The 13,797-nt window shown below is 45.2% G+C and overlaps 1 protein-coding gene across 1 annotated transcript; it reads left to right on the forward strand.

Moving 5' to 3' along the window:
- Window positions 1–4,362: 4,362 nt before the first annotated feature.
- LOC137373427 (ovarian cancer G-protein coupled receptor 1-like) lies at window positions 4,363–5,609 on the forward strand. The gene has a single exon (XM_068038247.1). The coding sequence runs from the start codon at window positions 4,473–4,475 to the stop codon at window positions 5,481–5,483; it is 1,011 nt and encodes a 336-aa protein (XP_067894348.1). The 5' UTR covers window positions 4,363–4,472; the 3' UTR covers window positions 5,484–5,609.
- The last annotated feature ends 8,188 nt before the right edge of the window (window positions 5,610–13,797 follow it).

A 13,797-nucleotide genomic window follows, 5' to 3' on the forward strand; every position in this document is an offset into this window, starting at 1 on the left:
AAAGGCAGAGGGTATTGTGAGTACACAGTGAAGGGGTTAAGTAGGCATAAAATGTGAATTAGAAAGGCAACTCAGCAGAATAGAGTTAAGTCAGGGTGGGGAAAAGACAAACAAGCTGCAAGGGCAAAAGGCAGGATTAGGGAGTGACGGTTGAGGCTGAGTCTCCTCGCGGCCACACAATTAACCAACTGTGGAATGTTGTTTAAGGCGAAACAAAGAGATAATGAACTCAGGCTGGAAATATCTGGTATGAGTACTGATAAGACTGGAACGGTGTGTTTATTCGAGTGTATGATCAATCATCCATTGTTTGACTATATTGCATGACAAGAACAGGATATAAGCTTGTATCTTTGAGTGTAAGATCAGAGTGTTATCTTGGACTGCACGAGATGGTCTCTCCCTGCATATACTTGAATAAATGATCAAAACCTGTACCTGAGTCTCCTCATGTGGTGATTGAGTTGTCCCACAACAACTGCAAGAAGTACGATTAGAAGAAGTGATGCAGTCAGAGGGAAGTGAAGGCGAAGAAAGATCTGGAGGGGTGTTGGTACCCATGAGTTGTTGAAACTTGCAATCCTTCACACCTGAAAGGAAGATATAAAGTTCTTTTTCAAAGCGTCAGATGAGGTGAGGGAGGAAATGAAACTGCGTAGCAGGACAGCTTTGAGATAGACTGAGTTGGTGCTGCTGAAGAGAGAGGTCAAATGTCACTGAATGCAAACCTCAGGATGCGGTGAGAACAGCTGAATGTCTCAGAGATATGTGTAATCGTAGGTGGATCCGCAACATGAAGGGTGAAATTTCAGTTGGAATCCATATGGAATAAGTTGGAATCAGGGACAGTTGCTCCAGAAGGAGCAAGAAGGGAAATAGAAAACAACTCAGGTGAACAAGGTAGAAAAGACAAACAGAAATCCTGTCAGAGAGAAGAGCAGAATTCAAGGTGGGCATTCCTGGAAGAGAAAAGCCAATGAACTAAACACTAATACAAAAGCAAAATACTGCAGATGCTGGAAATCTGAAATAAAAACAGAAAATGCTGGAAATATTCAGCAGGTCTGGCAGCATCTGTGGAGCGAGAAGCAAAGTTAACGTTTCAGGTCTGTGACCTTTCATCAGAACTGGCAAAGGTTAGAAATGGAAAAGGTTTTAAGTAGGTCAAATGGGGGAGGGTGGAAAAGGAACAAAAGGGAAGATCTGTGATAGGGCAGAAGATGGGACACATTAAATAACAATAGAGTTAGTGGTGCAGAGCAAAAGCAATGCAGGAGTTGAGCAGCAATGGGAGAAGAGATTCCAAGTACTGACTGGAGTAACTATCAAGTAAATGAAGAGAGACAGCCCAGTAATATCTCAGTCTGATGCTGCTCCTGTTAACACAGTATTGTGCCCACTTTTTACACAGTCTTCGTCCTGCAGAATATAACTGAACTCACAAAGGCAAGGAAGTGAGGTACAACAGGTCTGAGATGGTCAGATTTCAGAGGTAGACTCCTAGCTCGTTCCTCTGTCTGATCTTCAGGTAACTGTGATACAGGGACAGGAGATTGGTTGGGAGGCCACTGATGAGGATGACGATGTTGTGACGGAGCTCACACCTGCCAAATGGAAACATATTAATTTTGTCATATGGGGCACTACTTGAAACTTTTTATTGGACATTGCAAAGAACTTGTTTTAAAAAAAGAACTGAGTGGCAGAAAACATGGTTGCACCTTTGCATTCTGAAAGCCATGAATGGAGAGACAATGGGCATGCTCCTTGATTCAATTAACGAGATCGGTCTGGACAATAGCGATGATCAAAAGACACCAACAGCTTTTGACTTTGTATGAGACAAAACACCACCCGCTACCGAATATGTCTGAGAGGCTCTGAATTCCAACAACCCTCCCAGAAGTTGCTGTTTCAAACAAAGAGATGATCACATGACCTACCTGCTGGTAAGATGGAAGCCTTTTTTAAATTGTGCCACACAGAATGGAAAAAGACTGCAACTGGATTGGCAGAATGAAGATCTCTCTCTCTCTCTGTCTCTCTTACCAGAAAAGTCCCAGGAAGACCATGGTGGCAGCTTCTCCGCTTCAAGACGACAGACAAAACCTCTCTTCGGCCATCAGGTACCAGAGAAGCAAGCTTGAAATTGTGCACTGGGGCCCAGTGAGGACTTACCAACTCTACTTCACCTTGCCTCTGCTAATTCTGTCATCCCCTTTGTATCTATTTGTGTGTGTGCCTCTCGTATGCATGCGAATGTGGTTATTTTACTAATTTTAACCGTGTTAGAGTGATAAGGTTAATAAACTTACATCTTTCTTGATTAAACCGAAGAAAACCTGTCTGATTGGATCATTGGCAAGTGTAATGAGAGTGCAGCGAGCAAGGGCTCACTGAGGTGGTAAACTAAAAGCACTGGGTTTTAAAAGATAAACCCTGTTACAGCCAAACCACGAAAGGGGCAAGCGGGGGCACCTGAGACTCCCTTTTCACCCAGTCGTAATAGTGTAGATGATGGGAAATGCAACAGAATATTCAACAGAAATGATCAGTCACCATAACTGGAGAATATTTTGTGCAGAGGGCTCTTTGTTTCTACCAGAAACAACAGTAGAAGCAGAATCCATTGTGCCTTTCCAAGACAACAGGACAAATCTTTAAAAATAATTCAATGGTTTGGGGAAAAAATCAAGGGGATTGTTCAGAGAGCTCTCACAGGATTAACATGGCTCCACAGTTGTGGCTCCATAGGCCGTACCTCACCTCTGAACAAAGAACAAGAACAAAGAACAGTACAGCACAGGAACAGGCCATTCGGCCCTCCAAGCCTGCGCCAATCCTGATGCCTGTCTAAACTAAAACCTTCTGTACTTCCGGGGTCCGTATCCCTGTATTTCCATCCTATTCATGTATTTGTCAAGATGCCTCTTAAACGTCGCTATCGTACCTGCTTCCACCACCTCCCCTGGCACCAAGTTCCAGGCACTCACCACCCTCTGTGTAAAAAACTTGCCTCACACATCCCCTCTAAACTTTGCCCCTCACACCTTAAACCTATGTCCCCTAGCAACTGACTCTTCCACCCTGGGAAAAAGCTTCTGACTATCCACTCTGTCCATGCCGCTCATAACTTTGTAAACCTCTATCATGTCACCCCTCCACCTCCGTCGTTCCAGTGAAAACAATCCGAGTTTATCCAACCTCTCCTCATAGCTAATGCCCTCCAGACCAGGCAACATCCTGGTAAACCTCCTCTGTACCCTCTCCAAAGCCTCCACGTCCTTCTGGTAGTGTGGCGACCAGAATTGCACGCAATATTCTAAGTGTGGCCTAACTAAGGTTCTGTACAGCTGCAACATGACTTGCCTATTTTTATACTCTCTGCCCCGACCAATGAAAGCAAGCATGCCGTATGTCTTCTTGACTACCTCTGGTTTCAGAAGGTTGTGGGTTCAAGCCCCACTCCAAAGGCTTGGTATTTAAAATCTAGTCTCATGCTCCTAGTGCAGTACTGAGGTAGTGCTGCACTGTCAGAGGTGCTGTCTTTTAAATGAGAGGTTAAACCAGGGCCCCGTCTTCTTTCTCAGTTAGAAATAAAAGCTATCATGGCACAAGAGCAAGGGAGGTCTCCCGAACCAACATCACAAAAATAGATTATTTGGTTGTTACCGCATTGCTATTTGTGGGAGTTTGCTGTGCACAAATTGCATGTATTTCCTGCAACAGTAACTACACTTCAAAAGTACTTCATTGACTGTGGAGAGCTTTGGGACGTCCAGGGTAATGAAAGAACACAACGTAGAATATAAGGACACAGATTGAAGGTTTCGGGCAAGAGCGCGAGGGGAGGTGTGAGGAAGAACTTTTTTACACAGCGAGTGGTAATGAGCTGGAACTCGTTGCCTACAAGGGTGGTGGAAGCAGAGACAATCAACGATTTCAAAGGAAATTTGATGGGCACTTGAGGGAAATAAACATCCAGGGCTAGGGGGATATAGCTGGGGAATGGGGATGACTGGATTGCACTACAGAGAGCTGGCATGAACTCGATGGGACAAATGGCCTACTTCTATAATAATAAAAACAAAATACTGCGGATGCTGGAAATCTGAAATAAAAACAAGAAATGCTGGAACCACTCAGCAGGTCTGGCAGCATCTGTGGAAAGAGAAGCAGAGTTAACGTTTCGGGTCAGTGACCCTTCATCGGAACTGACAAATATTAGAAAAAGCAGAGTTAACTTCTATGCTGTAATGACTCTATGAGAAACGTAAGTCTATCTTCCTGTCTTCTACAATTCAGTGATTATATTGTTTGGTAAATTCTTTGATTTTTTTTCCTGCAGGGGAAATAATTACAGTAATGAAGAATTACTAAGCAAATTATCATAACCATAAAAAGATTCAATGCTCAGGAGTCAGTAGAAAGAATATTCATGAGACAAGGAAGTTTCAGTACTACATTAAACGATGGCCAACTGTACTGTTACCCACAGTATCCACCAGATCCTGTTTCCCGCAGTCTACATCTTCGTCTTCATCATCGGCCTCCCGACTAATCTCCTGTCCCTGTATCACAGTTACCAGCAGATCAGACAGAGGAATGAGCTGGGAGTCTACCTCTGCAATCTGACCATCTCAGACCTGTTGCACCTTATTTCCTTGCCCTTGTGGGTTCAGTACATGCTGCAACACAATGACTGGATCTTCTCCACGATACTCTGCAAGCTCAGCGGCCTGCTCCTCTACCAGAATATCTACATCAGCATTGGCTTCCTCTGCTTCATCGCCATTAATCGCTTCCTCGCCGTGGTCTACCCTGTGAACTTTAAATTCTTACACACCATGAAGTCCGCAGTGCTCATCAGTGTTATCATCTGGCTCAAGGAGATAGTGGTCTGCACCATTTACCTAGGCTCCAAGGTTCTCAGTAAAGACGAAGAGAATGACACCTTGTGTTTCGAACATTATCCTCTGCGCCAAATAGACAGAAATTTAAATATTTACAAGCTCTCTGTTGGGTTCTTTCTCCCTTTGATTTTATTAATCTACTCTTACTATAAAGTATTGACAGTTGTCCAGAAAGTCCGTGGGCTTCCAGGAGGGCGGAAACTAAGAATAAAAAAATTGGTGTGCGTGACAATCATCATTTTCCTGGTTTGTTTTGCTCCTTATCACATTTTCCTCATGGTTCGGACAATATTTGAGCGTGGCTGTGACTTTGCTGACAATATTTTTGAGGTTTACCATTTTGGGCTTCTGCTGACGAGTTTAAACTGTGTGGCCGATCCCATCTTGTACTGTTTTATATCTCAGAGTTCACAGGGCTGGTTAGCCAGGTTCCTGGATCCTGTTACAAATCTCCTGCCTGGCAGAAAGAGACAGGGAATCGAATCACCAGTTAGAAATAATTTTGGACTTGTATCACAAGCTCACGAGGACCAGGAAGAAAATGTTTGCCAAAAGTCAGCAAAGGTGTGAATCACTAATGGAACTGTCACTGGGATTTCAGTGTAAACAGCATGTTATTAGCTGTGAATGGTCAATGATCAATACATGATGGGTAATGGAATCATATTACAAGGATTGTCTTAATATGTCGAATGCTGATGGGTCTGTGTGTGCATCTGCGTATATTTGCATGTGTTACATTTGCATTTCTGTGTATATGTATGTGTTCATGTATATGTGTATTTGTGTGTGTATGTATGGGCATGCGTGTGTCTGTATCTCCGTCTGTGTACACCTTAATCTTATTTCAAAAATTTCCTCCCGCCAACTTTCTCTTTGCTCCTAAAGTCACAGACCGAGGACTTCCATTCCACAAAGCCAATCACCTCCAGTACATTGAATTACATTGAATTTACAGCACAGAAACAGGCCATTCGGCCCAGCAGGACCATACCAGTGTTTGTACTCCACACCAGCCTCCTCCCATCCGACTTCATCTCACCTTATCAAGATATTCCTCTGAGCCATGCTCCTTCATTTATCTAGTTCAACAACCTGCATTTAAATAGCGCCTTTAATGTGGTTAAACATCCCAAGGTGCTTTGCAGAAGCACTATCAAACAAAATTTGACACCGAACCACTAGGGGGTTGGAGTTTAAAAATAGGGCAGTCTTGTTACAACTGTACAGGGTGTTGGTGAGGTCACACCTGGAGTACTGTGTACTGTTTTTGTCCCCGTATTTAAGAAAGGATATACTGGCATTGGAGGCAATTCAAAAGAGATTCACTAGGCTGATTCCTGGGATGAAGGGGTTGACTTATCAAGCACGGCTAAACAGGTTAGGCCTTTATTCATTAGAGTTTAGAAGAATGAGGGGTGATCTTATTGAAACGTACAAGATTCTGAGGGGGCTTGACAGGGTAGATGTTGAGAAGATGTTTCCACTAATGGGGGAATCTTGAACTAGGGGACATAGTTACAGAATAAGGGGACACTCATTTAAAACTGAGATGCGAAGGAATTTCTTCTCTCAGAGGATAGTGACTGTCTGGAGTTGTGGAGGCTAGATCACTGAAAGTATTTAAAGAGGAGGTAGATAGATTTTTGAAGTATCGGGGAGTTGAGGGCTATGGGGAGCTGGCACGGAAGAGGAGTTGAGGTCTGGGGCAGATCAGCCATGATCTGATTGAATGGTGGGGCAGGCTTGAGGGGCTGAATGGCCTGCTCCTGTTCCTATTTCTTATGTTCTTATGTTCACACAAGGTGATACTACGGGCCAGATTTTGCGATAGAAATAACAATGAGGCTGCTAATTCGCTATTGTCCCTTTTGTGCGACCTGGAAACTGATTTCACTTCCCCCACCCCCCCGCACCATATTTGAGCATTTTAGTGCTTCTTTCTTGGCGGGCAGCCATAAAGACGGGGCTAAAGTGTGGCAAGTCGAAGAGACTTAGTAGTTGGCAGGAAAAAAGACAGAGATGCAAGGGGAGAGCCAACTGTGTAACAGCCCCGACAAACAAATTTCTCTGCAGCACCTGTGGAAGAGCCTGTCACTCTAGAATTGGCCTTTATGGCCACTCCAGGCGCTGCTTCACAAACCACTGACCACCTCCAGGCGCTTACCCATTGTCTCTCGAGATAAGGAGACCAAAGAAGAAGAAGAATTTGAGCATTTTAGTGCGAGATATTTCAGAGCTATTTATTTGCAGGGAGCAGAGTAACAAAGCAATTGTTCTGTTATTATCTTCTTTGCTCCTCTTTCTCAACCTGTTAAATCTGTAATCAATTTCTGTAATCATTTTAAATCTGTAATCATGGGTAAAAAATAAACTAACCCCATTAATTCTAACAAGTTTTTGAGTGAGTGATCAATTTGTTCTCTTGTAATTCCAGGGTCAAAACGAGCTCTAAGCCTGAGTGAATATTTTAAAACACTTGGGCCGTATTGCTCATTAAAACTGCTACACAAATACAAGTTGTCCATGTTGTTGTTGGTACATTAAACTCATACACTGAGCAGAACCCCAAGCAATGGGACAGAGCATCCCATTATTTTCTGACTAGAGAGATACCCCATGAATCTATAGCCTCTCACCATTTGACACTGAGTGTGAGGTCCATTAATGTTAATCAGAGAGGCTCAGTCAGAGAAAACCATTCACAAAGACAGAATTGTAGAAAGCACTTAAATTACGGCATGAGATAACTAGGTTAGCTGAACTGACACAAGAAAATTTAATACAAGAACAGCAGAAAAAGCTTGTCCCCATCATAATGTTTAGTAATGGAATTAACAGATGAGTCAGAGTGTGTTGGTGCTGCTGCCAGTGTGAAATGCAAGGAGTAACTGGCTCACTCAGCCGGTCCACGTAGATCACAGGTCAGTTAACAGATTTTAATTCATCTACAACATGAGCATGTTAAGAACCTTCTCTCTTTCAGTTAGACACGTTTGTGTATATAGTCACCACCCTGGAGTGGGAGAGGAAGGAGAGATGAAGCAAATTCTTATCTTGGAGTGTAATAATTTCCTTGGTTAATGAGATCACTCCGTCAGTTCAGTTATCTCCCACAAAGAAAGAGTAAAATGGAAAATTGTTGCGAGGTTTTCACTCACTGTTATCACACATGTAGGCTGCCCAAAGGAGGAAGGACAGCCTCTTCAAGCCCAACACACCAACACTCACATTCCGTGCCAACCAAGGGGAGGGAATGTACAGCTGGGGTACTGGGTACAGGAGGTGCTGGCCCTGGGAGGTATACAGTCAGCACAAAGCCCACGATCATCACTGGTGGGTTTCGGGTCATTATGAAGGAGAGGACAACATGGTTACGTGGAGATTATTGTGAACTGAATGATTTGGCAGAGACTGGCACCTAACCGATGCCAGTGCACAGACACGGAGAAGTTCACAGGGGCATTAGGGGAGAGGCACCAAGCTCGTAACCTGATGAAAATTTATCAACAGTCGGTATTTATTGCAGAGGATCATCCCCCTCAGCACGCCTCACCTCTCATGGGCTTCTGAGTTTACAGTCAGGCCTCTCGCAATGGGAAACACATCCACTACGTTCCAACACGTGTCTGATTCCGTTTGCACACAGGCTCCCAGCACACATTAATAACATCGGCGTTTTTAGACAGGCATATAAATTGAGGAGAATTTACATAAACTGGACGTATTCCCTGGAATATAAAAGTTTAAGGGGAGATTTGATGGAGATTGTTCAGATTTTGAAAGTAATTGGTGGGTTAGAGGCGAGATTTTCCGCTGGTGGGGGAATCTAGGAAAAGAGGACACGATCAGAAAAATCAGAGCTCGGGCACTCAGCAGAGAATTTAGCAAACACATCTACACAAAGGGTGGTAGAAGTGTGGAACTCTCTCCCACAAAGCAGTAGATTCTCACTCAAGTAATAGCAATAAACCGTAGATTGATAGATTTATGCTCGCCAATGGTATTCAGGGATATTGGGCCAAGGTGAATGAAGTTGGGATACAGATCAGCCATGACACAATCTCAGTGAATGACAGAACAGACTCTGAAACAAACGTTGACCAACAGCTGAAAGAAATGTGGCATAGCAGCTCAAGAAAGTCCCTGATGACAAAGCGACGATGTGAAAAGAAGTCATTACACGGGCTTTGGAATTTCAGCAGGAGATATAACCACCATTGGGAGATATACGCCCCATTGTGATTTATACACACGCACCATTGTGAGATATATCCACTATTGTGAGATATAATAGCATTGTGATGGGAATGGAAAGGAAGTCAATGAAGGAAATTGGGAAGAGGAGAGAAAATGAAAATAAAACTTTTGAAAGGAAAAGGAAGGAGAAGGTCAGAATTACTTGAGAGGGAGGGGGGAGACTGCCAGTGAAAAAGGAAGGGAACTGAGTACCAGTGTTAAAGGAAGTGTGCAGAATGCCAGTGTTAATGAGTGCAGAATGCCAGGGTTAAAGGGTGCAGAGTGCCCGTGTTAAAAGAAGGGTCTGAGTGCCCGTGTTAAAGGAAAGGTCCGAGTGCCCGTGTTAAAGGAAGGGTCCGAGTGCCCGTGTTAAAGGAAGGGTCCGAGTGCTCGTGTTAAAGGAAGGGTCCGAGTGCCAGTGTTAAAGGAAGGGTCTGAGTGCCCGTGTTAAAGGAAGGGTCTGAGTGCCCGTGTTAAAGGAAGGGTCCGAGTGCCCGTGTTAAAGGAAGGGTCCGAGTGCCCGTGTTAAAGGAAGGGTCTGAGTGCCCGTGTTAAAGGAAGGGTCTGAGTGCCAGTGTTAAAGGAAGGGTCTGAGGGCCCGTGTTAAAGGAAGGGTCCGAGTGCCCGTGTTAAAGGAAGGGTCCAAGTGCCCGTGTTAAAGGAAGGGTCTGAGTGCCAGTGTTAAAGGAAGGGTCTGAGTGCCCGTGTTAAAGGAAGGGTCTGAGTGCCCGTGTTAAAGAAAGGGTCTGAGTGCCCGTGTTAAAGGAAGGGTCTGAGTGCCCGTTTTAAAGGAAGGGTCCGAGTGCCCGTGTTAAAGGAAGGGTCCAAGTGCCCGTGTTAAAGGAAGGGTCTGAGTGCCAGTGTTAAAGGAAGGGTCCAAGTGCCCATGTTAAAGGAAGGGTCTGAGTGCCAGTGTTAAAGGAAGGGTCTGAGTGCCCGTGTTAAAGGAAGGGTCCGAGTGCCCGTGTTAAAGGAAGGGTCCAAGTGCCCATGTTAAAGGAAGGGTCTGAGTGCCAGTGTTAAAGGAAGGGTCTGAGTGCCCGTGTTAAAGGAAGGGTCTGAGTGCCAGTGTTAAAGGAAGGGTCCAAGTGCCTGTGTTAAAGGAAGGGTCCAAGTGCCCGTGTTAAAGGAAGGGTCTGAGTGCCAGTGTTAAAGGAAGGGTCCGAGTGCCCGTGTTAAAGGAAGGGTCCGTGCCCGTGTTAAAGGAAGGGTCTGAGTGCCAGTGTTAAAGGAAGGGTCCAAGTGCCCGTGTTAAAGGAAGGGTCTGAGTGCCCGTGTTAAAGGAAGGGTCCGAGTGCCCGTGTTAAAGGAAGGGTCCAAGTGCCCGTGTTAAAGGAAGGGTCTGAGTGCCAGTGTTAAAGGAAGGGTCCAAGTGCCCGTGTTAAAGGAAGGGTCCAAGTGCCCGTGTTTAAGGAAGGGTCTGAGTGCCAGTGTTAAAGGAAGGGTCCAAGTGCCCGTGTTAAAGGAAGGGTCTGAGTGCCAGTGTTAAAGGAAGGGTCCAAGTGCCCGTGTTAAAGGAAGGGTCCGAGTGCCCGTGTTAAAGGAAGGGTCCAAGTGCCCGTGTTAAAGGAAGGGTCTGAGTGCCAGTGTTAAAAGAAGGGTCTGAGTGCCAGTGTTAAAGGAAGGGTCCAAGTGCCCGTGTTCAAGGAAGGGTCTGAGTGCCAGTGTTAAAAGAAGGGTCTGAGTGCCAGTGTTAAAGGAAGGGTCTGAGTGCCAGTGTTAAAGGAAGGGTCCAAGTGCCCGTGTTAAAGGAAGGGTCTGAGTGCCAGTGTTAAAAGAAGGGTCTGAGTGCCCGTGTTAAAGGAAGGGTCTGAGTGCCAGCGTTAAAAGAAGGGTCTGAGTGCCAGTGTTAAAGGAAGGGTCCAAGTGCCCGTGTTAAAGGAAGGGTCTGAGTGCCAGTGTTAAAAGAAGGGTCTGAGTGCCCGTGTTAAAGGAAGGGTCTGAGTGCCAGTGTTAAAAGAAGGGTCTGAGTGCCCGTGTTAAAGGAAGGGTCTGAGTGCCAGTGTTAAAAGAAGGGTCCAAGTGCCCGTGTTAAAGGAAGGGTCTGAGTGCCAGTGTTAAAAGAAGGGTCTGAGTGCCCGTGTTAAAGGAAGGGTCTGAGTGCCAGTGTTAAAAGAAGGGTCTGAGTGCCAGTGTTAAAGGAAGGGTCTGAGTGCCAGTGTTAAAAGAAGGGTCTGAGTGCCAGTGTTAAAGGAAGGGTCTGAGTGCCAGTGTTAAAAGAAGGGTCTGAGTGCCAGTGTTAAAGGAAGGATCTGAGTGCCAGTGTTAAAAGAAGGTTGCAGAGTTCCAGCATTTAAGGAAGGGATCAGATGGCCAGTGTTTTTTATTCATTCCTAGGATGTGGGCATCACTGGCTAGGTCAGCATTTATTGCCGATCCCTAATTGCCCTTGTAAAACTGAATGGCTTGCCAGGCCATTTCAGAGGGCAGTCAAGAGTCGACCATATTACTCCATGTCTGGAGTAACATGTAGGCCATGTTAGAGAAACCTCCAGACCTGTTTGTGAAGAAGACAAGGATGCTTTGGTAGAAATTGTTTATTGCCTGCCACAGAACTTACTTCTGCTCTTCAAACAACACCCTAAGCCAGTACTGGCTGGCTCTTTATATATACACACATCAATACAATTAACTAATTGACACAACACCTGTTCACTCTATCATCTTGAACTACCAGGCATTTATCATCCATTAACAGACCTTTAGACCAAAACAGGCCAGACCAAGTGAGGATGGCAGATTTCCTTCCCTAAAGGACACGAGTAAACTAGATGGGTTTTTACAACAATCGACAATAGTTTTACGGTCACCATTAGACTATTTGTTTCAAATTCAGATGTATTCAATGAATTCAAATTTCACCATCTGATGTGGTGGGATTCGAAGCCATGTCCCCAGAGCATTACCACAACATCACCACAACACCACTAACGTTAGTTAAAGGAAGGGATCAGAATGCCAATGCAAAAGAAAGGGTGCAGATTGCCAACATTAAAGGAAGGGATCAGAGTGCCAGGGTTAAGGAAAGGTTGCAGAGTCACAGCGTTTAAAGATGGGTGCAGAGTGCCAGTGTTAGAGGAAGGGTGCAGACTGTCAGTGTTTAAGGAAGGGTACAGAATCACAGTGTTCAAAGATGGGTGCAGAGTTCCAGTGTAAAAGAAAGGGTGCAGAGTGCCAGTGCTAAAGGAAGGGTTCAGATTGTCAGTATTAAAGGCGGGTCCAGAGTTTGAGGGCTAAAGGAAGGGTTCAGAGTGCCAGTGTAAAAGTAAGGGTGCAGAGTGCCAGTGCAAAAGGAAGGGTGCAGAGTGCCAGTGTTAAAGGAAGGGTGCAGAGTGCCAGTGTTAAAGGAAGGGTTCAGCGTTCCAGTGATAAAGGAAGGGTTCAGAGTGCCAGTGCAAAAGAAAGGGGGCAGAGTGCCAGTGTTAAAGGAAGGGCTCATCGTTCCAGTGATAAAGGAAGGGTTCAGAGTGCCAGTGTAAAAGAAAGGGTGCAGAGTGCCAGTGCTAAAGGAAGGGTTCAGATTGTCAGTATAAAGGCGGGTCCATAGTTTGAGTGCTAAAGGAAGGGTTCAGAGTGCTAGTGTAAAAGTAAGGGTGCAGAGTGCCAGTGCAAAAGGAAGGGTGCAGAGTGCCAGTGTTAAAGGAAGGGTGCAGAGTGCCAGTGTTAAAGGAAGGGTTCAGTGTGCCAGTGTAAAAGAAAGGCTGCATAGTATCAGTATTAAAGGAGGGTCCAGAGAGCCAGTGTAAAAGAAAGGGTACAGAGTGCCAGTGTTAAAGGAAGGGTTCAGAGTGCGAGTGTAAAAGAAAGGGAGCAGAGTATCAGTGTTTAAGGAAGAATTCAGATTGTCAGTATTAAAGGAGGGTCCAGAGTGCCAGTGTAAAAGAAAGGGTGCACAGTGCCAGTGTTAAAGGAAGGGTTCAGAGTGCCAGTGTTAAAGGAAGGGTTCAGTGTGCCAGTGTTAAACGAAGTGTTCAACGTGCCAGTGTGAGAGGAAGGATTCAGTGTGCCAGTCTAAAAGAAAGTGTGCAGAGTATCAGTGTCCAAGGAAGGGTTCAGAGTGTCAGTATTAAAGGAGGGCCCAGAGTTTGAGTGCTAAAGGAAGGGTTCAGAGTGCCAGTGTAAAAGAAGGGGTGCAGAGGATCAGTGTTAAAGGAAGGGTTCAGAGCTCCAGTGTTATAGGAAGGGTTCAGAGTGCCAGTGTTAAAGGAAGGATTCGGAGTGCCAGTGCAAAAGAAAGGGTGAAGAGTATCAGTGTTAAAGGAAGGGTGCAGAGTGCCAGTGTTAAAGGAAGGGTTCAGAGTGCCAGTGTAAAAGAAAGGTTTCAGCGTATCAGTGTCTAAGGAAGGGGTCAGAGTGTCAGTGTTAAAGGAAGGGTTCTAAGTGTCAGTGCGAAAGGAGGGTCCAGAGTGTGAGTGTTCAAGTCAGGGTTCAGAGTGCCAGTGCAAAAATATGGGTGCAGAATATCAGTGTTAAAGGAAGTGTTCAGAGAGTCAGTGCTAAAGATAGGGTTCAGAGTGACAGTGTAAAAGAAAGGGTGCAGAGTGTCAGTGTTAAAGGAGGGTCCAGAGTGTCAGTGTTAAAGGAGGGTCCAGAGTGTCAGTGTTAAAGTCAGGGTTCAGAGTGCCAGTGTAAAAATATGGGTGCA

This window comes from Heterodontus francisci, chromosome 9 (genome assembly GCF_036365525.1).
Source record: "Heterodontus francisci isolate sHetFra1 chromosome 9, sHetFra1.hap1, whole genome shotgun sequence".
Classification (NCBI taxonomy): domain Eukaryota; kingdom Metazoa; phylum Chordata; class Chondrichthyes; order Heterodontiformes; family Heterodontidae; genus Heterodontus; species Heterodontus francisci.